The 23,323-nt window shown below is 44.0% G+C and overlaps 1 protein-coding gene across 1 annotated transcript; it reads left to right on the top strand.

Annotated features, from left to right (window-relative positions):
• Positions 1-11,460: 11,460 nt before the first annotated feature.
• On the top strand, positions 11,461-20,212 carry BSPH1 (binder of sperm protein homolog 1). The gene is made up of 4 exons (XM_045986767.1): positions 11,461-11,533; positions 17,578-17,607; positions 19,575-19,706; positions 20,070-20,212. The coding sequence occupies exons 1-4, from the start codon at positions 11,461-11,463 to the stop codon at positions 20,210-20,212; spliced, it is 378 nt and encodes a 125-aa protein (XP_045842723.1).
• The last annotated feature ends 3,111 nt before the right edge of the window (positions 20,213-23,323 follow it).

The following is a 23,323-nucleotide window of genomic DNA, read 5'->3' as shown; positions in this document are numbered from 1 at the left end:
GGGTTGGAATTGGTGGTCTGGTTTTGTCTCGAGGCTCAGTTACTATTACTGCTCCTGCTGGCTACCCGGTATTGAGCGCCTGCTGTATGCCACCTTCTAACGACTTGATGAGCAGGCATGACCAGCTTTGTTTACAGAAGATCAAAACCAAGATTTGGAAGTGTAAGTCTAACCCTAACTTATCCAAGCACCGCAGATGATAGGTGACAAACTTCGGGTTCAATGGCAGACCTGTCTACACCAGCGTCGGAGTTATCAAGTTCAGTAAGCCACTTCCCATCTGTGGGCTTTTGTTTCCTCACCTGCAGAGCACGTGTTCATAACTCCTGGCTCTGGGGGAAGCCATGAGGGTCCAGGCAGACCCTGATGCGAAAGCGTGTTTCCATTGTCAATTGTTAGTTGTATTTATGAATAATTAAGGCAAAGATTAGGGCAGCTCAGGGGAGACATCAGATGGAATCAATTCTTAACAACAAATCTGAATGATGGGTTGGGAAAACAAAATCCCAAAGACATTGATTCCGGTCCTCCAACAGGACCAGGGTCTGAGCACCAGGGTCTCTGAACATACCCTTTCACTCGGCTTTCCGCTACATATGGGAGCATTTTCTGATTTCTCTCATTCTCTTTAACCACAGCACCATGCCCCAAACTTTTTTCTGAGTAATGCCTCATTCACTGCCTACCAACTCATGACTAACCCTGACTGGTGGGTCAGACTCCAGGGTTGGACCCCCCCCCTTTGATTGTGAAGCTAGCCTAGCTGGTCCTGCCTGAAATCCTGACTCTACCATTTTCCACCTGGGTGACCTTCAGATTTATTTAAATTCTCCAAGCCTTAGGATCATCACCTAAAAATTGGGGCTCCTGAGGTGCCTGAGTGGCTCAGTCGGTTAAGTGCCTGAGTTTGGCTCAGGTCATGATCTTGGGGTCCTGAGATCGAGCCAAAGTTGGGCTCCCTGTTCAATGGGGAGTCTGCCCCTTCTCCTGCTCATGCTCTCTCTCTTTCTCTCTCTCTCTCTCTCTATCAAATAAATAAAATACTTTTTATTAAATGGGGATACTAATCTTACCTATAATTTAGGCTTGTTATGATTAAGTGAGATCATAAAAAAAATAGATAATACTCATTGAGTGCTATACACTATTCTAAATTCATTATGATCCTGATAATACCCCAAAGTGGGAGGCACCAGTATCATCCCCGTTGCACATTTGGGGAAATGGAGGCACAGAAAACTTGAGCGTCTTGCTGAGGATCACAAACCTCGAAAGCAGTGGGGCTCCTACCTGAATTCTGACAACCTCACACCAGAAACTGGGCTCTTAGCTGCTGTGTGACGCTGTCTTCAGGCTTACCTCATGTGCACTAAGCCCTCCAGAAGTATCAGCCAACATCATCGTCCATACCAGACCTCTCCAGGCAAATTTCACTTCTGAGTGTCAAGATTGTCTTTTCACCTGCCTCCTGGGTATGTCCATCTGGATGGCCCTCAAGCATCTCAGATTCCAAGACTGGGCTCCTGATAGAAAGCCCCAAATATCCCTTTCCCCCACCTCCACACACACATGACTTCGCTTAATTGCACTATGTTTCCTATGGTCTGAATGTTTGTGTCTCCCCCAAATTCATGGTTGGAATCCTAACCCCCAAGTGTTGACAGTAGGAAGTAGGGTCTTTGGGAGTGATGAGGTCATGAGGGTGAAGCTTCATGAGTGGGATTAGTGCTCTTGTCAAAGGGACCCTAGATATCTCCCTTGCCCCTTCCACCACACGAGGACTCAATGACAAGGTGGTTGTCGACCACGAAGTGGGTTTTCCCCAGACCCTGGATCTGCCAGTGCCACGGCCTTGGACTTCCAGATAACAGAACCACGAGAAATCTGCTATTTCTAAGTCCCCCGGTCTATGATATTTCTGTAGCAGCAGCCCAAACAGACTAAAATGTTCTTCCCCATCTCCCAAGTGGTCAGCCCAAGAGTAAAGCTTTCTCCGTGTCATGTCTTAGCAATCCAAACCCAGTAGCTTCTACTTCCTGAAGGGCTCTTGAAAGCAGCGCCTTCTCTCTGTCTCTCCTGTTCCTGCAAAGCCAGGCTTTCACCTTCTCTCCCCCAAACAGTGGTCATGTTCCCTCATGGATGTCCTGGCCTCCAGGCTCTCCCCTGTCCCATCCACAGGGCTGCAGATCGGGCCTCTCTTGGTGCTTGATTTAAAGCATTCACTTAATATTACTGAGCCAATAACGTGCATAGCTGGCAGAGCTCAGAGATGAGTGACGGCTGTGTGTGAGACAGGCCTGGACCCTGCCTTCGTGGGGCTGTCTGTCTGTGAAGAAGACAGGCAGGAAGGGAATAAACCAGAGACAAGCATGAAACTCTTGCTCATGATCGTGGTTACAAAGGAGAACGACCAAGGCTGCCATAAGGAATAACTGGGGCAAGGTGACTTCTGGTCAGGAGGTCAGAGGAGGCTTTTCTGAGAAGATGACACTGAAACAGGCCTGCAGGAAATGCGGGATGTAGATGGAAGGGGAGCCTGGGGGCAGTGGCAGCTCTTCTGGGCCAAAGAGGCAGGATGCGAGAAAGAGCTAGATGTATTTAAGGATCACCTGGATTGCCTGAGCAGGGAGGAGTGAGGCCTGAGAGATGCTTGGTAAGGTGGAGGGAGACGGACCCTGCAGAGCCACCCTCAGATTCTAAATGCAAATGGAAGCCACTGGAGAAATTAAAGTGGGGGCAAGTGGCAACCATTAATTCATAGTTCTCCATCCCTTTCATAATACAATCCACAGTCCCTACCATGGCCTTCCCTTCAAAGTTCATTCCTTATCACTCTTGTTCTCCCTTGATCTGCCTCAGCTACACTAATCTTTTCACTGCTTCCAGCACAGACCAAGTTTCCTTCCACATCAGGGCCTTTGCACTTCCTCTTCTCTCTACATGGATGCTTCCCCCTAGGTATCTGGGGTGTTGTATATATGCAAGGAGCCGATAGGAACTGATATTCTGGAATGTTAATGAGTCTCCTCGGATTGACACACGGATATTAATAGAAAATGTTTGGAGGTGGTTCAAGACAATGGTTGAACCATAGAGTGACCCGTAATAACCAGACACCCACGTCTGGAACATTCAGGTTAGGACCAAGCTATTCTCTGAGCACTGACACATTCAAATGTTGCAGAGGACCCTTTGTCCTGGGCCGTGGGGTAGCTGGAGTTGGCATTCTGCCGTTGTCACCATAGTTTAGTTGATAGGATCTCTGAGAAGTGAGAATGAGCAGCTGAGGACAACTGTGAGACTCTCCATTTGAATGTTTTACCATAGATGTGTGTGACTTTCATAACTAAAAATAATAATTATGTATATGCACCCATATACATGTACATGTCTTAGCAATCATCAATCAGGTTACAGGTGTGTATACATACAGGTGTGTATACATACAGGTGTGTATACATACACATATACACAAATACACACACATTATATACATACGTACAGGTGTTTGGATGTACACATGCTCACACATTAATGTTGAAATGGTTAAAATTTGGGAAAACAAAAAAGAGCATCCTGGATAAAGCAATATGAGACCATTCAAAATTACGAAATTGAAAATCTATGTAGATGTCTGGCTTTAAAATGGATGGATTTTCAGAAGAAGCTATTCTGGACCAGATCTAGCAAACACCCACAGAGCAAAGCACAGTGCTAGGGGCCCTCTGGTGCCAGCATTCCACAGGGATCTCATCCACAGCCCGTGCGGATGTTTTCCTGGCAGTTGGCAGAGTGACAATGGGCAGGACACTTCCTCATCCACAAAATGGGAACCATACCTACTCTACAGAGTTGTTGGAAAGACTAAATCGGATAAAAGATATAAAGTACTTAGCACAGTGTCTGCTGTAGAGAAAGATCACAGTAGATGTTGGCCATTAATGGTATGATGAAGATAGTATCAGCCAGTCTTCTCTCCACCATGCTAGGCTTGTAGTAATTAATTCATTAAGTAAGTTTATTTGGGGAATGTTCTATGATAGTCTTCTTTCTTTTACTTTTTGTTGTTTATCATCTTCCAAACTTTTCTGAAAATGTTACCTTCTAGGGACACCTGGGTGGCTCAGTTGCTTAAGCATTTGCCTTAGGGTCAGGTTGTGATTTCAAGATCTTGGGATCAAGCCCCACATCGGGCTCCTTGCTCAACAGGAAGCCTGCTTCTCCCTCTCTCTCTGCCTGCCTCCCCCCAGCCTGTGTGCGCTCTCTTGCTCTCTCTCTCTGTCAAATAAGTAAGTAAAATCTTTTTTTTAAATGTTACCTTCTAGGAAATGCTTTTCTTGCTTAATGATATTCTTCATTGTTAACATCATTTTATCCATCCTTCCACCCTCCACGCATCCTTCCATCCATCCATCTATCCATCATCCATCCATCCAATCATCCATCCATCCATCCACCATCCATCCTTCCATCCATCCACCCACCCATCCATCATCCATCCATCCATTCTTCCACCATCTACTTTTTTATCCATCCATCGAGTAAGAATTCCAGAACCCTACCATCTTTATAGAGCAGTGGCAACTACCAAGAGGAACTGGATGTGATTTCTGACCTCAGTAATCAGAGATGAGACATGGGCACCAATATCTGTCACCCAACATGGAGCAGCAATGCCAGGTAGTATTAAGGTGCTAAAAGGGTCACCAGGGGGCAGCCTAGTCCACCGCCTCAGCTTGCTGGTTCTCTTGAACCAAAAATGTCACAGTGGAGTCATGAGAAGAAGATGGCACCCAACCAACCAGGATTGATAGCCCACCTCTCCCATTTATCTCCTGGGTGGCCTTGGGAAGATCATTTGACCTCTCTGATTTCCAGTTTTCAAGTCCTCATCTGTTAAGTGGAGATAAAAATCCAACTATGGAAGCTATTGTGGGATTTATAGGAGCTCATGGCTGTAATGTCACTGAACTTTAATGTGGCTTCAAAACACTGAGTCCTTCCACTACTTGGCCACAGATGATGACTCCATGTGTGAAACAAAACCTCCGTGTGAGACCCCCTCACATCCACACAGACACTTACCTCTTCTATTACGTATTTGGACTGCCTTTGGAAGGAGCAGTGACAGGACCTCAGAAAGATGTCTGAATCTCAGCTTAGAAGGGAGAGTGAGCCTTACCTTAGAGGGACAGTGCAAAGATTCATGGGACCATGAAGATAGTAGTTGACTACCAGGAACTTAATAGGCAGTTTGTCCAGGCTAGTTCTCTTTTCTTCCTTCTCCTTTCCCCAGACTTGGGGGACAGATAGCCTTCCGTAGCTTTACATAGCTCAATCAGTCTGAAGCCAGCCAGAGGTGGCTTCACCCACTCCTTTGAGTTGCTTAAAAGAGAAAGGAATCTGCCCCACATGGCCCCCTTCCCCACTTTCTCTGACCTTTCCTTGCCAAAGCTCCAGGGCACTATCCAGTATGGTGGCCACTGGCCACTTGTGTCTCTTGAGCACTTGAAATGTGGTGAGTTCTCATTGCCCTGTGTTGTAAGTGTAAAATACTTACTGGGCTCTGGAGATGAAGTACAGAAAAGAGAAACATATAAATATCTCATTAAATTTTTTGCTGTTGATCATACATTAAATGATAATATTTTAAATATTATGATTCAACAAAAATATAATTAAAATAAACTAAACCTGTTCTTATTTTTTTTAATGTGGCTACTATAAAATTTACAATGATATTATGGCTCATGTTACATTTCCTCCAAAGGACAGCATTGCTCTAAACCCTCCTTCTTTGCTGTGGGGGGGCACCCAGGACCCACTTCTCACACCCCTCCCAAGTTTCTAGGTTGAGGTGTACCTTTGAGAGAAGTCCTTCTTGGCCCTAGCTGTCTCCACGAGCCCTCTTTAAGGTTGTGCTCCCCAAATCTCTGGGTTGTTTGGGGATAGGCCCGACCGTTTTGGCCCCAACCTGTCTGTAGGAAGACACTGCAGCTCCCCAAAGGAAGATTTTCTGTAACTGGTTACAATTGGGGAAATTTGGATGGGATAGCCCCATCGTTAATGATGCCCCAAGATGAGCTCATGCATATCCATGAGGTCCATAAAATTCAGCCATGTGTACATTAATGGGATCATGCAGGGACTGGTGTCATGAGCAGGAATATCTTTTTAAAGATTTTATTTATTTATTTGACAGATCACAGTAGGCAGAGAGGCAGGCAGAGGGAGAAGGGAGGAAGCAGGCTCCCTGCTGAGCAGAGAACCCGATGCGGGGCTCGATCCCAGGACCCTGAGATCATGACCTGAGCTGAAGGCAGAGGCTTTAACCCACTGAGCCACCCAGGCACCCCATGAGCAGGAATATTAATGAACAGAGGAGAAAGTGCTCCTGGATATGCAGTTACAAGGAAGTGGACAGGTTTTAGGTGAATAATGTGAGACCAAGTGCCCTAGAATTTTCTAGTGAGAAGGGAGTCATGGGTGAATCAAACCACCCGCTCTCTGAGACACATCATCTCATTTTTCCTCATTTTTAAATACCGTTCTACCATTCTGAAAATTGTGTTAGAAGTCCACAGCCCTATCTTGATATCTTTCAGGACTGACACCATTGAAATTTACCAAATATTACCCGTTGATCACAGGTAGGACCTCTTGGTTTTAAGGATGAAGGAATGGAGGCTCAGATGGGCTCAGGGACTCGCTAAAATCATACAGCAAACATGTGAGGAAAGTGGAACTTGGAGCAGCTGAGTCTGGGGTCTCATGTGATTGTCACTTTGGTGCCAGGTTCTCATCTCACAGGTTTGGGATTTTTTTCCAGATAAGAGGTTTAAGGTCTCCGATTTCTGACATGGCGGCCTCCTTCCCATCCTCCAGTTCCTGTCTCTGTCTCTGCTCTGTGTCGTGGAGATCCACTCTCTCTCAGCCTCTCCTGTACCATCTTTCTTCCCCCTCTCCCTTTTGCTCTAAGCCCTGTCTCCTCTTCCCTCCTCTTTATCTCTCTGTCTCTGGGTGTTGTTCAGTCTCCGTGTCATTCTGACTCGAATGTCTCACTGGATACATATACGCACTTGTGCGTGTGTATATATGTGTGTGTGTCCATAAATTCGTGCATTTGGCTCTGTTCCTCCCTCTTTCTTTTTCTCTCTTAGTCCATCAGCCTCCCTCTTTCTCTCTCAACCATGCTTTATTTTGTTTTTGAAGATTTTATTCTTCAGTCATCTCTATACCCAACATGTGCTCACACCCACAATCCCAAGATCAAGAGTCATGTGCTCTACCGATAGGGCCAGCTAGGCACCCCCAACCGCTCCTTATTTTAAAATAAGAATGTAGGGGCGCCTGGGTGGCTCAGTGGGTTAAAGCCTCTGTCTTTGGCTCAGGTCATGATCTCAGGGTCCTGGGATTGAGCCCCGCATTGGGCTGTCTGCTCAGTGGGGAGCCTGCTTCCCCCTCTCTCTCTGCCTGCCTCTCTGCCTACTTGTGATCTCTCTCTCTCTGTGTCAAATAAATAAATAAAATCTTTAAAGAAATAAAAGGGGAATGTATGTTGGAATCACTGGAGAGCTTTATTTAAGAATAAAGACTCCCAGGCTCCAGCCTAGACCTACTGGCATTTGTGATTTTTTAACAGCTCTCTTGAGATATAATTGGACATGTTTCCTGTCTGATGACAAGTTTGGAGACAGGCATACACCTGTGAAACCATCACAACAATCAAGGTAACAACATGTCCATCACCTCCAAAAGCTCCCTCCCATCCCTTTGTTTATATTTGCTTTGTGTGCAAGAACACTCAACATGAGAGCTCCCTCTGAGCAAACTGTTAAGTGCACAGTGTAGTGTTGCTGGGTATGGACACTGCATTAGCTAGAGACAGCACATGTCCAGAACGTACTCATCTTGCATGGCTGAAAACTTATACACGCTGAACAACGCTGAACAACAGAGACCTCACCTCTGCCTTGGAACCACCAATCGAAAGGGAGCCCCGAGCCCTCCTGGGGTGTCTTCCAGCACCACGCTCTCTCACACACACAGAGCGAGCTACCATCCTCTTGGCTAGGATGCCAAAAGTGCTCTCTACTTCAAACGCCTTTCCTGGTACCAACCATTCCTACTTAGGGTGAAACCTTCATGAGGACAAGGCTGGCTCTCTTTTCCTCAGGCTTCCCATATACCGAGAGATAACAGGACTTGACACACTGATGGTGGCAACGGTGGGTGCCGATGGCACGTCTAAGGCAAGACAGGGCATGGTGGGGGAGGGGAGGCAGAGAGCGTTCCCTGAAAAGTTTCCTGCCTCCTTCTGTGGTGAAGAATTTTCCTAAATTCTTGCCCCTCGGAGGTACAGAGGAAAAGACAGTGAACTGGCACTCAGCTGGCCCTTCACCCACTAGAACTTATTTAATCCCCTCAACAAGCCCTGTCAGGCAGACACTATTACCCCTGTCTTAGAGAAGAGGAAGTTAGGGACCAGGCTCACACAGCTGCTAACGACTAAGCTATGAGCCGGAATGCCCGACCTCAGTTGCAGTACACCCTCCCATCCCCCAGACCAGGAGTGAGAAGATGGGTGCTCGGAGGTTCTGGTGAGAGTTGGGGGGGGGTGAGGGTAGGTGTTTGCATTGTCCAGGACTGACTTGGCATTAATACCTAGCATACTTGAGGAATTCATGCAAATCTTAAGAAAAAGGCAAAGAACCCAGTACAAACATAGGCAAAGGGAACAAAGAGGAGATGAATGCTGAATGGCTGGCTTATTTTGCAAGAGAGGAAGAAATGCTCGATTGCATTAGCGCTCAGATAAATGCAAATTTAAGTAAAAGGGAGGAATCATCTGGTGTGAGTTAGACCAAAAGTTTGGTTTTGATCTTATTTGGCTAAAATGTGTATTCAACTTGGACCTTTGGCCACCCGGTCCAATTGCCTCAGCCCATATCTTCCCTGGAATCCCCAACTGTTTGTTTGATCAATGACTTTTTTTTTCCTTTTCATTTTTCCAAAGAAGACAGACAGATGTCCAACTTGATCGATGATTTTTGTGATCACGTCGGCTGTTTTCATTGTTAATATGCACAGAATGCATTTTAATATGCGAAACATCAGTAACACTAATGAAGCATGGTTTCAGATTCATTTTTCATGTTAATATTTACATTTAAATATTAGTATGCATTCTAGACATCAGGAGCAAACAAATCTTGTATACTTTATATGTAGAGATTACATCAGTGAGACTATATGTCTAATTTGTTATCCAAAAGCAAAATGCGACCATAATCAATGTTACTGTTAACAAAATAGCTTTGGGAGGGCCATTAATTTTGTATAAAAATTAGTTGTTAAAAACTTTCAGGGGTGCCTGGTTGACTCAGTGGGTTAAAGCCTCTGCCTTCGGCTCAGGTCATAATCCCAGGGTCCTGGGATCGAGCCCCGCATCGGGCTCTCTGCTCAGCAGGGAGCCTGCTTCCTCCTCTCTCTCTCTCTGCCTGCCTCTCTGCCTACTTGTGATCTCTGTCTGTCATATAAATAAATAAAATCATAAATAAAAAAAACCTTTCAAACAGGCATATAGAATAAGGGAATTTATTTACATAAATATTAAGAAAGTTAGATTGTTAACTTTCAGAAGAACAGTGTATCCCTTTAGGGTAAAATATTGGGATGATTTAAATGACTATAAACAAGCAGAATAAGCAGAAAATAAGTGTTTATGTGTATGTAATTGCTCAGTACTCCACATTCATACTGTTAAACAAAATCTTTAGGAACCACATTTCTTCCCTATAGGCCACCTGTCTTCCAAAAAATCCTGTTTCAGAACCCTTTCAATAGTATGAACATAAATTAGAAGCATAATGACAGTTTCGGCACTCTTGCTGCTAACTGTGTGCAACCATCTTTCTTTCTAGATATAACAAAAAATATTGATTTTTAATGGGATACCCTAATACATTTTGTTCTCACCAATCAAACCTCAAAGCATCAGATTTTATAAGACATTTTGAGAAAAACATTCTTTCAGGCCTATAGAGGCTAAAATTTTAGGCAAGTTTTTTGATTATTTCTGTAAATGGCCGACAAATTTTGGTAGTTGAAGATTTTTGAGATTTGCTCAGGCAAATCCTAGTTACAATATTCGAGAAAATACATGATTCAGGGGGTGCCTTGCAGGCTCGGTCGGAAAGGAAAGGTGTACAGCTCTTGATCTCGGGGTTGTGAGTTCGAGTCCTGCATCAGGTGTAGAGATTACGTAAATGAATAAATAAATAAAATAAAAACTTTAGAAAATGCATGATTCAAAAAGTTTTCCTGAATTATATTTGTCTGCACAGAAGTTTAATGATCATATGAGATGTGTGGATTCTTAGCCCATTCAGCAACACTCAGACACACAGAAATCACAGAAATTAAAAATAGCCAGCAAGATGTGCTCATGAGAAACTGTTTCCTTCATTCACAATCTGAGGGATTCTTGAATCTCACATGGTTAATAACAAGGAAACATGACTGAGGAAAAATGTACAGAGTGGGACATTGGTGATGTGCCTTGCTGTAGTGACTGACACGGAACAGAGATGGTAAAGGCAAACTTGAGTAGTTTAGCATTGCAAGCCTTTTTTTTTTAAAGATTTTATTTATTTGACAGACAGAGATCACAAGTAGGCAGAGAAGCAGGCAGAGAGAGAGGAGGAAGCAGACTCCCCGCTGAGCAGAGAGCCCAATATGGGGCTCGATTCCAGGACCCTGGGATCATGACCTGAGTTGAAGGCAGAGGCTTTAACCCACTGAGCCACCCAGGCGCCCCAAGTCTTTTTTTTTTTTTAAGATTTTATTTATTTGAGAGAGAGAGAGTGAGTGAGAGAGCACACAAGCCAGGGGAGGGGTAGAGGGAGAGGGAGATTCAGGCTCTCCGCTGAGCAAGAAGCCCAATGTGGGACTCAATCCCAGGACCCTGGGTTCATGACCTGAGCCAAAGGAAGATGCTTAACCGATTGAGCCACCCAGGAGCCCCTGGCTTGGCTTTCAAAGACCAGTAAGGTCCAGGACAGGATTAATCTGTACCGCTCATGGATCCTTGATGATTATGGAAATAACTTAAAATTCCTCATTGTGACTGACCTAATCCTTGTGTATTTCTTTTCCTGCAATTCTTCCCATGCGAGGCAGGTGGTCTAGCTTTGGGGCAGAGAGGGGAGAGGGAAGGAGGAGGAGGAGAAAGGGAGGATAAGGAGGAGAGGAGTGGAGAAAGGAAGGACAAGAAAAGCAGGAGGGGGGAGAATGAGAAAGGGCATTATAAGAAGGGAGGGGAGGAGAGAAGGAGGAGCCTGGGGGAAGGAGGGAGAGGAGGAGGGAGGAGGGAAGTGAAGGAGGAGGGCGGAGACAGCAGTGTTGGCTATAAAGCCCTGAGGATGAGCAGGTCCACCAGCAGTTTCTCAGAGGAGAAGCATGGCCTTGTCGGTGGAGTTCCTGTTGCTCTGGGTCTGTGGATTTCACTGTGTGGTCTGTCCTGACTATGAGGGTGAGTCTCAATGTGACACTGTCGGGGGTAAGCATTGAAAAACTGAGTCTTGGGGCGCCTGGGTGGCTCCGTGGGTTAAAGCCTCCGCCTTCGGCTCAGGTCATGGTCTCAGGGTCCTGGGATTGAGCCCCACATCAGGCTCTCTGCTCAGCGGGGAGCCTGCTTCCCTTTCTCTCTCTCTCTCTGACTGCCTCTGCCTGCTTGTGATCTCTCTGTCTCAAATAAATAAATAAAATCTTTTAAAAAAAAAAGGAAAAGAAAAACTGAATCTTGCACATTTTCTGCCATATGTAATCCGACTTGAGTGTAAGAACCATCCTAATTTCATGTACCCTAAGAGAGAAAAAGATACCCTCTCTATTTTTCTAGTATTTCCATTGAATAGACACACGCCACTGGTGGGCTTTAAAAACACACACACAGGGGTTCCTGGGTGGCTCAGTGGGTTAAAGCCTCTGCCTTTGGCTCAGGTCATGATCCCAGAGTCCTGGGATCGAGCCCCGCATTGCGCTCTCTGCTTAGCAGGGAGCCTGCTTCCTCCTCTCTCTCTCTGCCTGCCTCTCTGCCTACTTGTGATCTCTGTCTGTCAAATAAATAAATAAAATCTTAAAAAAATAAATACACACACACACACAAATAAGAAGGGTTGACTAATAAAAATGAAAGGATCGGAATGCAAGTCGGACGATCCCACTGGCAGAGTCGTGTTCCTTCATAACCGTGTGTCTCCCTTCTCCTCTACCATATTTTAAATGCTTTATTCGAGTCTTTGAAGATGGAACTGAGTTCTGGCAAGTCTGTTTTAGTCCTTTACCAAAATCATGTGGGTTTCAGCGATTGTGGATGACAATATAAGAAGGGAATTTCATCACAGAGGCATTTCTTCCACATCTGGTGGGGGGTCACGCAGACCTGGGAAAACAGTTATTTTGTGAAATTTTTGCAAAATGATGGTCTCACGGGTCCTACGTGGAAGTATCCTCCAGGGCACGTTTGCATTGAAAAGTAAATCGAACACAGTGTGGATAAATGTCTTAAAAAAAAAAAAAAAGAGGTAAGAGGTTCTCAGTGTGGCTATGACCACTAATTTCTTATCTGTTAGAATATTCTTTTTATGCTTATGGAACAATAACACTTTTGTCTCGGACATTGATTTTTTTTTTCATGAGATATCACTTTTGTATGTACGTTAAAAAAAAAAAAAGAAAACGAAAGTATAAGGGCCAGAAGCGGGTTAAGATGGTCCTAAAATTTCTCCACTTTCAGGGCCTGGCCTCCTGAATTAGGAAGGTCACAGTTTCCCATGTGACGCTCTCTCGATGCTGCCCAGTCTCGGTGGATGAAGACTCACTGGGCCCAGGCCCAGGGTCTTTCCACTTACGTGGTGCTCAGCACACTTCTGAGTCTTTGGAAATGTTGCTCATTCACGCTGTCTCCCCACACAAGTGTCTGCTCCCCCGAGGTGAAGAGGGTCCCCTTGTCATCTCTGGGGCTTTCTTCTGAGCCCCTGACATGCATCGCACATGGCCACTGTCATGGTGCAGGCGTGAATGACCACGTCCCCACAGCAACCCGGCCTGCAGGCAGTAAGATGCCATCGAGAATAAGATGCATTCTGATCCCGGAGACAGAACATGAAAAGCATTGGATTTTAGCATTTTAGAAGCAAAGAGGTGGGAGGCTTGGATGGCACAGGGGGCACGTGGCGTACAGAGTAAGTGGCAAGAGTGACCACACCCATGAGCCCACCGGCTGGTGAGAAGACGGAGAGGAGACAGATGAGCTGTGTGACCTCAACCGCCTTCATGCCTTGGGCAAGCCCGGGGATGCGACGGACCTGGCAAGACTTCACAGAGGGCCCAGCTGAGTGATCCCGTTCCAGGACTAGACACTGGCGGTGTGCAGGTGTAACGTTTCCATGGTTACGAGCTGTTGGGGCGCACTCAGGGATGACACGACAGTGGGGTCCCTTACAGGGAGAACCGTCTAGGCGGGCAGCCCCTTGACATGCAGCATGAACCCAAAATTCTGGAGTTTTCACCGGCGGCCTGTTACCATTTCATGCTCCTGTGGGAGACACCGCCCATCAGCCCACAGCGGAATATCAGCAAACACTTGTGCTAAAATACAAATCTTGCATTGCAAAAGCCTTTATTATTTTATGGGATGGGAGGGCAGAAGAATGATAGCCCAGCGCTCCTGGCAGGCCCCCACTGGCGAAGAGCTGAGCACCCTCCTGGCCACCTCTGTTCCACCTCCCTCCAGCAGGGGCTCCCAAGTCCAGCCCCATCTTGGCCTCTCTGACTCCACCCCGAGCTTCTTCCGTGACCTCAGGCCAGGCTCTGAGTTCCCACACCGGACACAGGAGAAGGATTCTTGCTGCCCCCTCCCCCAAGGATGCTGGGAGGATGCCAGGTTGTTGTTGTTGTTGTTGTTATAACTACCACCAGCAGGTATTAGAGACGCAGTATATGTGTCTGGATTTAGCTGCTAACATTCACGGAGTGCGTCTGTTCTGGATACCTCGTGTGAAGTTTTTGTCCTTCTGCCTCTGGCTTACCTCTCTTAGCCTGACGTCCTCCACGTCCATCCCTGTTGTTGCCTACGGCAGGAGTTCCTTCTCTTTGGATACAATTTATTTTATTTATTTAATGAGTGTATTTCTCTTTAATTAATTTCCGTGGCACGCAGAGACCGCCTTCTCCTGATCCACTGTCCACCCATCTGGGGATGGACTTTCGGGTGGTTCCCCCGTCCTGGCTGCCGGGATTCATACTGCAGTGAGCATGAGAGTGCAGAAAGCTCTTCAAGATCCAGGTTTCAAGGCTTTGGGGTAAATACCCAGAAGTGGGATTGCTAGGTCACGTGGTAGTCCTATTTTTAATTTTTTTGAGCAACGTCCGTGCTATTTTCCAGAGCAGCCGTGCTGTTTTATATCCCCTACCCAGCACGCGCACTCTGTAATTCTTTCCCGTCATGGTTAGGTCAGGTTTCCTTTTAAAAACCTTTAACTCACTGTAGTATGGAAATATTCCCACATACTCAGAAGAATTGTCTATGCTGCACCCCTGTGCATGGCAGACAGAATTTCTAGGGTGAAGCAGAATCATATGCTAAGGGTGCCTATTGGCTCAGTCGGTTAAGCCGCTGCCTTCAGCTCAGGTCATGATCCCAGGGTTCTGGGATCAAGTCCCACATCGGGCTCCCTGCTCAGCAGGAAGCCTGCTTCTCCCTCTCCCTCTGCCTGTTTGTGCTCTCTATCTCTCTGTCAAATAAATAAAATCTTTTTTTTAATAATAAAATAAAGAAGAGCTCTCCCTTTAAAAAAAAAAAAAGAATCGTATGCTGAGAACTTGATATGCATAATAAGTACGTTCCTCATAACAATCCCATGAGGTAGGTATGGTTATTGCCCTTGTTTTGGAGAAAAGGATCTGATGCACAGAGATGTCGAGTCATGGACCCAAAGTCACACAGTTAGGTGGGGACGAAGGAGCTAAAGATTCTGAGAAAGCGTATTTCTTTTTTTTTTTTTCTTAAGATTTTATGTATTTATTAGAGAGAGAGGGGGAAGCAGGCTCCCCACCGAGCAGACGGCCCGACGCAGGACTCGATCCCAGGACCCCGAGATCATGACCTGAGCCAAAGGCAGAAGTCCAACTGAGCCACTCAGGCACCCTCTTTTCTTTTCTTTCTTTCTTTCTTTTTTTTTTTTTTTTTTAAGAGAAACCGTATTTCTTTAGCTACACCTCTGCACCATCAGTTTACATTCTGAACATATCCTCCCCCTGGAATCCTTCCTATTTGTAAGGGTGAAAAAGTAAGTCATTTCTAAATGTCTTCTTCACGTCGTGCTTCCTGTTCCGGGGGGGGGGGGGGGTAAGTTTCATGTTTGGTACCTGCTGCCAGTTCGACATTTTTACAGGCAAAAACATAGCCATGGAGATCCTGTCTCTCTCAGTCTCAGAGAAGAGCATTGACGATCTGCAAGCAACGGACAGGCCGTTTATGATGAAATGCCTTAGCCCTTTCTGGGAGATTTCTTGGCATTTCAATACCTGCGAGACACTAGAGTCTCCTAAATTTGAATTCTGGAGCCATTTTTAGTGGATATAAGTTCTCTACTGTTTGTGAAAATCGACTGCGAATTTGAAAGAGTCTTCCGTCTCGTTGGGGAGAAAATAATAACGATTACTGTGAGGAGAGAAATCCTTTATCACCGAAATAAAACAGGTGCCATGTGATAACATGGAGCCCTGGAAAATACAGTTAAAGCAAAAGGAAAAATTACAAATCACCCACAATTACACTACTGAAAGGAAGCACCACTGAAATTCTGACGCAACTCCTTCAAAATATTATCCTTACTGGATTATAATTTAGGAAAATATTTGCATTTCATTCTAGTCTAAAGGCTAAATCTAGTGAAACAAATATTTGCTAAAATTTGTGTCTTTCGGGGCTCCCGCCTGGCTTAGTCAGTGGAATGTGTGACTCTTGATCTCTGGGTTATAATTTCAAGTCCCATGTTGGGTGGAGAGATTAATTTAAAAATAAAATTAAATTAAATTGTGTCTTTCAGATGATGATCTTCCAGCTGTAGGTGAGTTGATAAAAACTCTTAGAGTTTTTTTTTAATTTGGCAATAAAATATAAAGTCATTCAATATTATGCTTCTTTTCCTGGCAAGAAATCATATTTTATGTCCTCATATATAAGATTAAAGTACAATCTATGTTAAGAATAGTTAAAGAAAGGGGCGGGCGCCTGGTGGCTCAGTCGGTTAAGCATCTGCCTTGGGCTTAGGTCATGATCACAGGGTCCTGGGATGGAGCCCCGCATCCGGCTCCCTGCTCAGCGGGAAGCCTGCCTCTCCCTCTCCCTCTGCTCCTCCCCCTGCTTGTGCTCTCTCTCTATCTCTGTCAAATAAATAATTTTTTAAAAAAGAATAGATAAGGAAAAAGAAGAAGAAGGCACTTATAATACTACTGTCAATTTTACTGTTAATATTTTTGAGTGACCAAGTGTATCATTTTTCTTTTTTGTAAAAACAGAGTCTTATAGAACATAATGAAATAGAAAATGCCTTTTGTCACCTAAAGATGAAGTGCAAATGTTTTCATATCTATTTATATGCTCCTCTTTGTTAATGTCTGCAATATTATAAAGCTATGTATTTAAGGGGTGCCTGAGGGGCTCAGGAGGTCAAGCGTCTGACTTTTGATTTCGGCTCAGGTTGTGATCTCAGTGTTGTGGGACTGAGTTCCTCTTCTGGTTCCGTACTCAGCGTGGAGTCTGCTTATCCCTCTCTCTCTGCTCCTCCCCCTGCTCCTGCTCTCTCTCTCTTTCAAATAAATAAATAATATTTTATTTTTAAATTCCCTTACTGCTTGGTATTTTTGGATTTCCTTACTGATTGGTACTTTTGGATTGATCTCTATCTGAGGGGCTATTATCAGCTATGCTGGAATGAACATTCTTAACCCGAACGTCACTCCATCTGCACGGATGTGTCAATTGTGACCAGTACTAGTTATCATTGTGGGGGGCGGAGGGGCCCTAATGCAGGTGATATTGCAAAAAGGAAATAACCCTTTAAAGCAGAGAAAATAAGAAATACAATTATTGTAATGATTGCATACTTCAAAAAGCCCTAGGAAAACTAGTAAATGTTCCTAGCTTCAATAAGAGAATCTGAACTATACAAAAATTAAAACTTGAAACTTAATAAAAATGTTTTAAAAAGTAAGAGAATCTGGATTTGTGGTTAGATATAAGATAAATATATAACAATCAGTTTTTTTTCCTTATACTGGTAAGAACCCAGTAGACACTGATAGAAAAGAAAATCATTCTATTTTATGTCAGTGACAAGAAACACTTTGGGGTTAAATCAGCAAGAAATGTCCAGGACTTAAATAAGTAAATGATAAAATCATATTGAAGAACATAAAGCGAGTTCTAAATGACAGATCGTGCCATGTTCTGGGTTGGAAGAAATAAGAATAATAAAATAAACATCAGCTTCAAATTTTCTTTTTCAGAAACTATATTGCACTTTCCGGAAGTCAAAGGTAAGATGATCAGAAAACTTTTGTGATTAAAATATATTTTCTTTTAATTTTATAAAAATGGGGAGATCAGTGGGGTTTTTCCTGATAAAATCTTTTTTTCTCTTTTTGTAAATTTGATAAAAGGAATTTGTAAACAGATAAAGAAAAACAAGAAATAGAGTCACCCTGAACTTTACCGGCACTACTCTTTAATTTCTGCCAATAAGCCAGAAAATATCTGATTTTAAAATTCACGTGGGAAAAATGTCCAATAGTTATTAGGAATATTACGGGTGGAAAAGTGTTGGAGAAACACCTTGTATCATCAGATATTTAAACAAACCATAATTATAGTAATATAAATAACATGGTATCAGCCAAGAATGCATCAAATAGTCATAATAAGTAATCTTTTCTGATGCTTGCTAGCTTCAGACCCTGCTCATTCTACTTTGGACCATCTATTTTAAAGCAAGACAGTAATAACCTGCTTTAAAGGTATACACCTGGGGTGCCTGGGTGGCTCAGTGGGTTAAAGCCTCTGCCTTCAGCTCAGGTCATGGTCTCAGGGTCCTGGGATCGAGCCCCGCATCGGACTCTCTGTTCAGCAGGGAGCCTGCTTCCCCCTCTCTCTCTGCCTGCCTCCCTGCCTACTTGTGATCTCTGTCTGTCAAATAAATAAATAAAATCTTTTAAAAAAAGTATACACCTTAAGATTGTATAATACTTCAGGGTGAAGAAAATCCAGGTAAAAGGGCACTTTGGTAGGAAACATGAATTGCTATTGTCCTTTGAGAAAGCAATACCCAACAATGTTAACAGTTCATACATGCTTTAACCTAAGAATCTTACTTTTGGGATTCCATTCTGTAGAAATAAATGCTTCAGCACATAAGAATTTACATACATGGAAAGTTTGCTTCGGCTTTGTTTAGAGGGAAAACAATCTGAATACAAGAAATGTTGAGTCAATTTGGCAAAATCCGTATCACAGAATATGAATTGACATTAGAAAGGAGTTAGAGCTACACAGGTTAAAAGGATACATTGGGTAACTTTTTGGGCTAAGTTGGGCGGATAGAGATGCCCTTCACGGAGGAAGAATATAAGTGAGAGAGAAAGATAATGAGTTCAATTCTAGAGAAAGTTCTGAACCCTGTCTTAAATGGAGGCCAGGAGGAGGGAAGAAAAAGATATGTTGGGAAGGATTTTTGTGATAGGCTAAGTTAGAAACAAGTTATGGATATAAAGTATGATTCATTTTAGGAGGGAGCAAAAACTCTGTGCAGAGAGCCCATGTATAGTATGTATCCCTGTGTGTGTGTTGTAGGGATGTAAGGGTGTGTATACATAATGCCCATACACCCGTGGAGAAAACTGTGGATAGATACAAACCAGGCTATATACTGTGTGTGTGTGTGTGTGTGTGTGTGTGTGTGTGTAATAAGGTGAAGAAAAGAGATGGAGGGGAAATTGTTCAATAGATAAGTCTCACATTTATGTTTCTAAGCTTAGGAGAGGTTTCTGGAACTGGGGCCAAATGCTAAGCAAAATATATCAAGAGCGTTTATACCATGGAGAAAAGTGGGACATGGAGTAAGGGTTGAAAACAAGAAACCCTTATTAGTAGGGGTCGAACAGCTCTGCTGTTAAGTGACTCAGTATTCAGCAGGACCCCAGGGAGCTCTCACTTCAGTACAACCAGGGGAAGACAAAAGTAAGTTCGTAGGGTGCTTGGGTGCCTCAGTTAGTTAAGCGACTGCCTTCAGCTCAGGTCATGGTCCCAGGGTCCTGGGACCACATCGGGCTCCCTGCTCAGCGGGAAGCCTGCTTCTCCCTCTGACCTTCCCCTTCTCATGCTCTCTCCCTCTCTCTCTCTCATTCTCTCGATGTCAAAAAAATAAATAATATATTAAGAAAAAAAAGTAAGTTTGTAACATCTCAAGTAACACTCCCAGAGAAGGACCAAGAATTTTTGTTTTCTCCAGATGGCAAATGTTTCTTTCCATTCCATTACAAAAATGGAATATTCTATGACTGCATCAAGCTCAAGACGAAACACAAGTGGTGTTCCGTAAATGAGACTTACCAAGGCTATTGGAAATACTGCTCTGAAGACGGTGAGTGCCTCGTCTCTGAATACTGCAGGGAGGTTGGGTGATATTTGTTCAATGGGATCCACAAGAGGGCGCTGTACAGGGACTCCACAGTCAATGACGCTGTGAAAACGAGGTCTGTGCAGGTAGGTCTCTGACAGTATGCAAATCACATTGCACCAAGGACATTATGAGACCTTCAAACACATGACCTTGAAAGCAAACTTTTAGCAAAACCTCAATCCCCCACCAATATTGCCAAGCAGACGGTGCTGAATGCAGGGGAAGGGTTTGGGGGGGCATGGACATGTGTGCATGAGAGACATGGCAAAGAAGAAGTAACAAAATGGAAAGATTTCTTACTCTGATTGCTTCCCTCCTCTGTAGACTTTGCAAAATGCGTGTTTCCCTTCTGGTACAGACACATGATCTACCGGGAATGTACTGAAGATGGGGACGCCTTTGGGAAAAAATGGTGTTCCCTGACCCAGAATTATAACAAAGACAAGATTTGGAAATATTGTGACTGATGGTGAGATTTTCGGGGAAGGTCATGAAAAGATCTAATCATTCTCCTGGGCACTAATCTTCAGTTTCTTTTGTGAAAGGAGAAGATAGGACCCTCCTTATAAGGCTTTTTTTTTTTCTTTCTTTCTTCCTGAGATATGAGTTGAAGGTGATCCGGCTGTAAATAATGGGGTTTTGGCCATGGATGGTGGATGATAAGGTTTTGATATGAAAACCTACATTCTGGGGCATCTGGGTGGCTCAGCGTTAAGCATCTGCCTTGGGCTCAGGTCATGATCCCAGGGTCCTGGGATTGAGCCCCATATTGGGCTTCCTGCTCAGTAGGAAGCATGCTTCTCCCTCTCCCACTCCCTCTGCTCGTGTTCCCTCTCTCACTGTGTCTCTGTCAATTAAATAAGTAAAATCTTTTAAAAACTAAATTAAAAATTAAAAAATTAAGATAAAAAATACATTTAAAAAATAATTTAAAATACCACAGAATTGGAGGGGAAATCACAGAGTATAGCATGTGTACCCAATATGTTATTTCTAATATTTTAAGGTGATTTTATGAAGAGAAGCAGATGCCTACCTACACATATATACATGGCTAGATCCCAGGGATGTGATGTCAAGCATGGTGACTGTAGTCAGCGGTGTTGTAGTGCATATCTGCTCAGAGAATGAATCTTGTAAGTTCTCATCCCAAGGAAAAGAATGTTTTGTAGCTTCTTATGGTAACAGATAATGACCAGACGGTGGTGATCATTTCACAGTGAACGCATATCAAATCATTCCATTGCTCACCTGAAATTAATACCATGTTGTATGTCAATATAATTCAATAAAAAAAATGAATATGTGTCAAATCATATTTTCAAATGTATTATTACTGTAGGTCATGGCGCCCCCGACAAAAGAGTTTGGAAGCACTGTCTTTATGGACCCAAAGGACTCCTCATGATCTTTCATAAGAAACAGGAACTCCAAAAAGCATGTTTGTGACTTATCTTTCTAGTCTTTGAAATGGGCTTACTTGTCTCAGGAGAGCCATAGACTGCACTGTGACCGAGCCCAGGTGTTGGCAATTAGTCCTTAAGGTGCACAGTGATTTTGGTTATTATTCTAGGCATCAGGGATTACTTACCAATCAGATCCTAGGGAATGGTTGGCCAGAGAGACATCTAGTGGTGATAAATGGATCATAGGGGTTTTTTAAGAAAGAAAATCAGTTGAAAATCAGCTTGCTATACGTGTTACATGAAAGAGCCAGAACCAACCTCCTACCAGATTTCCAAGCATGAATTAATTAGTCCACAGCCTTGATGCCCCTTGAATGATTGGGAGTCTGGAGGACTGTGAAGCCGGGCACCAGAGGCATACACTCTCAGCCTTCTTGGTAGACTTCCCCAATGGGGCACAGTGTTTAGTGTCCAAGAGAAAGGGAAATACATAAACTTTCCAGGGTCTTCTGAATACTGGTTCCAAGTGAAGATAAATTTTCAAGGACTCAGACCACCACTGGGGTTCAGTAATTCGAGTAGAAGTTTCCAGAAACGTGAGACAGAGTCCTCACATAAGTTCGATTCGCTCTGGCTCAGCGCCATACCAACATGCCTTGCAATTATTTCCCCAGGTCCTGGGAGTGATACAGTTTGGATAAATATCTTCACAATCCCCTGGTGGATCCTTTAATATGTAGATGCTGATCTTCTTTTATTTCGGCATAATTTTCTTAGGTTATGTCTCAAATATTATTTTCCCCCCTTTGTCTTGATGTTCTTGTTCAGAGACACACATCATTAAGTTCCTTTATTTCGATCACACCCTCTATAACTCCCTTTACATTTTTGTCTTGTTTTCATCCTCATGGATGTTGTAGGGGTTTTGTGTTTGTTTTAGGATTTTATTTATTTATTTGTCAGAGAGAGACAGAGAACACAAGCACAGGGAAAGGCAAGCAGAGAGGGAAGCAGGAAGAAGCCCATTGCTGGACTCAATCCCAGGAACCTGGGATCGTGACCTGAGCCAGAGGCAGACACTTAACCAACTGAGCCACCCAGGCATCCCTATAGTGTTTTTCTTAATGCCCCTTCTTGAGTCTGCACTTAGATCTACTGTCCCTTGGCCACATTTTAATTTAGTTTTCACTTTGGACATTTTAATTTCTTTTTCTCCATTTCCGGCTTGTTCCATTTTCCCCCCTCATTTTTAAAAATTCATTTTAGTACTTTCCGAATTTCTAATTCAAAATGTCTTTCCTATCCCCAAATATTAATTTGAGGCTCTTTCACACCCTTGGTTCCTTTGCTTCCGGGGTGTGTGTGCCACGCCCGAGAGACCTCTACCTTGTTGGGATTCTCCCAAGGAGGGGGTTAATGGTTTATAAGATTCTTAGTTCAAGGGCGCCATCTGCTGTCCATGCAGGGAGGGGCCGTTTCCTTCCTGGATGGCTTTTTGCTGGGGAGGTGGGGCTCTTGATGATGGGACGGTTTGTGGTTGCTTCTATTTTGGGTTCTATTTTATTTTATAGTGCCCTAAAGTGTGCCCCTCCTTTTCTCTCATCACCAGCCAGCCTCCAAAGGCTTTCTCCCTTCTGTTTACCTCCGTGTCCTACAGAAAGTATCCCCATCAGCCACCTCAGGTCTCCATACTTCCAAGGTCCTCTGCTCCTGACCTTCTTCCTCTGATCCACCGGGACCCCTTTCCAGTTAGGGCGGAATTTCCCCTCTGGGGAGGACTGTAGCCATCGCTTTGTCTTTCCCAGAATACCTTATAGTTGGAACCATACAGTACGCAGCGTTTTAGGAATGGTTTCTTCCGATGAGCGATATGCCTTTAAGGTTCCCCAGTGGTTTTTATGTGGCTCAGGATAGTTCATTTCATTTTATCACTAATAATACCCCATTGTCTGGATGTACTGGTTTATTTATCCACTGACCTGCTGATGGACGTCTTGGTTGCTCCCAATTTTTGGCAGTTATGAATAAAACTGTTGTAAACCTCTGTGTGCAGGTTTTTGTGGGGACATGAGTTTTGGGGGTGTTTTTTAAGTAGGTCCCAGTCTGGTGCTTGAAATCACAACCCTCACATCAAGCCCAAGCTGAGATCAAGATTCCAACACTTAACTGACT

The sequence above is a fragment of the Meles meles genome, chromosome 19 (genome assembly GCF_922984935.1).
Source record: "Meles meles chromosome 19, mMelMel3.1 paternal haplotype, whole genome shotgun sequence".
Lineage (NCBI taxonomy): Eukaryota > Metazoa > Chordata > Mammalia > Carnivora > Mustelidae > Meles > Meles meles.
The sequence above is the reverse complement of the archived record's forward strand: the minus strand, read 5'-3'. Positions and strand labels throughout refer to the sequence as shown.

Excerpts from the sequence above, each read along its gene's own strand:
- BSPH1 (XM_045986767.1), top strand. The coding sequence starts at position 11,461 with ATGGCCTTGTCGGTGGAGTTCCTGTTGCTCTGGGTCTGTGGATTTCAC. Across the intron at positions 17,608-19,574 it reads GCACTTTCCGGAAGTCAAAG|ATGGCAAATGTTTCTTTCCA; the intron begins GTAAGATGATCA and ends TGTTTTCTCCAG. Across the intron at positions 19,707-20,069 it reads GAAATACTGCTCTGAAGACG|ACTTTGCAAAATGCGTGTTT; the intron begins GTGAGTGCCTCG and ends CCTCCTCTGTAG.